The sequence below is a fragment of the Pelecanus crispus genome, chromosome 1 (genome assembly GCF_030463565.1).
Source record: "Pelecanus crispus isolate bPelCri1 chromosome 1, bPelCri1.pri, whole genome shotgun sequence".
Lineage (NCBI taxonomy): Eukaryota > Metazoa > Chordata > Aves > Pelecaniformes > Pelecanidae > Pelecanus > Pelecanus crispus.
This window is the reverse complement of record NC_134643.1, coordinates 121378639-121380793: the sequence shown is the minus strand read 5'-3', so window position 1 is coordinate 121380793 and position 2155 is coordinate 121378639. Positions and strand designations below refer to the sequence as shown.

At 45.8% G+C, this 2155-nt stretch overlaps 1 protein-coding gene across 1 annotated transcript; it reads left to right on the top strand.

The window, feature by feature from the left end:
* Window positions 1–838: 838 nt before the first annotated feature.
* LOC104035494 (claudin-8-like) lies at window positions 839–1513 on the top strand. The gene has a single exon (XM_009488814.1). It carries the CDS (start codon window positions 839–841, stop codon window positions 1511–1513), a length of 675 nt encoding a protein of 224 aa, XP_009487089.1.
* The last annotated feature ends 642 nt before the right edge of the window (window positions 1514–2155 follow it).

The following is a 2155-nucleotide window of genomic DNA, read 5'->3' as shown; positions in this document are numbered from 1 at the left end:
AATCATTTAAGCATGTGGGCACCTCCAGAAGTCTGCCTATCCCCATAACACTCGGTAGAGCAACAGAAATGTATAAAGCTGTATATGTATACAGGTATTAGGAGGACTGAGGTCTCTTATTGTTCCTTCTACTTCTTAAATGGTCTTTTGCAGCTTTGATTATCCCCTGCAGAACTGTTTCAGGTTCAGAGTTTCTTTATCCTTTTGATTTGCTTTGTTCCTTGATACTGTCACTGCAGTACTCTCCTTCAAGCTTCAGAAAAAAAGTACTTTTGGGAGCAGAGGCCCTGTGGCAGGGAGTGGGGCTCTGCTTTCCTCCTGGCAGTTTGCCACTGCGCTGAGCAGAGGCAGAATATTCTTGCTTGCTCAGTGCAACAGCTTCAGTAACTGCACCAGTGCACACCTAAGTCTCCCTACTGAGACCAGTCCATTTCCTCAGCACAGGGAAACCTGTAGACAATAGCTAGAGTTAAGGGTAGGGCTTTTTTTTTTTTTTTAAATAAGCGACTTCAATGCAACGCATTTTCCTCAGAAGGTACATTTACCCTAAGTGGCTCTTGCTGGTTTACACACACCCTGTCCTTCCCCTTGCTTTGTAAAGTTGTTCCACTTGATTTCTCAGTTTGTCTCTTCGAGACAGTGGTGGTGGTGAATTATAAAGGTGATGAAGGTGCAGCCAAGTCTCAGGTAGCGCGTGCCAGATTTAAGCAGATTTAAAGTTGTACAGACTGCCTCTGAAACTTTCTTTGCACACGGGAAAAAGTTGCTCGTTTTTTTGCCAGCAGTGTGTGCCTGGCTCAGGGAACCTGCTGAGGCGTGCTCACCTTGCAAAGGCAACATGGTCAGTGGTGCTTTGCAGATTGCCGGGCTGCTCGTTGGTGGCATTGGCATGATTGGGACATTCGCTGTCACGGGCATGCCTCAGTGGAGGGTGTCTGCCTTCATCGAGAACAACATCATCGTGTTTGAGACCATTTGGGAAGGCCTGTGGATGCACTGCATCAGGCAAGCCAACATCAGGATGCAGTGCAAGCTCTACGACTCCGTGCTGGCCCTCTCACCGGACCTGCAGGCATCCAGAGGGCTGATGTGTGCTGGGTCGGTGCTCTCCTTCCTCGCTTTCATGGTTGCCATTATTGGGATGAAGTGCACGCGGTGCGTGCAGAGCAGCTGGCAAGCCAAGGGCTATATTATTCTGACGGCTGGGCTCCTTTTCATCCTCTCGGGTGCCGTTGAGCTCATTCCAGTCTGCTGGGTTGCCAGCTCCATCATCAGTGACTTCTACAACCCCGTGATCAATGTTGCACAGAAAAGAGAGCTTGGAGAGGCTCTCTACCTGGGCTGGGTAGCTGCCTTCTGCCTCATTGCTGCCGGAGCCATATTCTGTTGCTTTTTCTGCTGTTGTGAGAAAACCAGAAGCTATGGATACTCCGCGCCAACCCACTACCCTATGCATAGCCAGCATTTGCACGGGAAGACTGAAAGCTCATACTCCAAAAGTCAGTATGTCTAGATGCCTCCTGCCTTTTTCTATTTTTGAAGCATTCAATCTGTCTGGATGGATTTCAGCTTCTGCACAAAAGGGCAGCTAGAAAGCTGCCTTTGCCTTCTGCCCTGTAACTGCTGCTGTTGGGGCTGTGTTTTGGAGCTGCAGTTACCCTCAGTGGGCTCTGCTGTGGCTAACGCTACAGCACGGACAATTTTAATGCATGGAAAGGTGAATGTTTAATATTATTTTAACAGTAACTTGGAATAGCTTTTGGGTTGTGTGGCTTTGCTTTGGGTTGCATTTTATGTGTAAAACAGTAATAAAGGGCTTAAAGTTCCACTGTGATATGAAATTCTGGCCTTTTGCAAAGAAGAGGGGAGTTAAACAGCTGTTTTCTTTTTTTTTTTCCTGCCTGGGAAAGAGGGGATAACAATGAAAAAGTACAAGACAATAATGGTTTAAAAGAAAAGCATTCATTAAGGGATTGATTTACTGTAGGTTTAATGGAAGGTTGCATGAAGAATTCATTCAGCAGAGGAAGGTAAGCTGAAATAGATGAAAAATAACCTTTATTTCAGAGAATAAACATAGCTCTATGTTCATCCTAAATACCATCTTTTCAGTGAAACTTAATATTTCCTTTATAAACCATATAGGTCAAACTCA

What these genes read in the sequence shown, in the direction of transcription:
- LOC104035494 (XM_009488814.1), top strand. Translation starts at nt 839, where the DNA reads ATGGTCAGTGGTGCTTTGCAGATTGCCGGGCTGCTCGTTGGTGGCATT.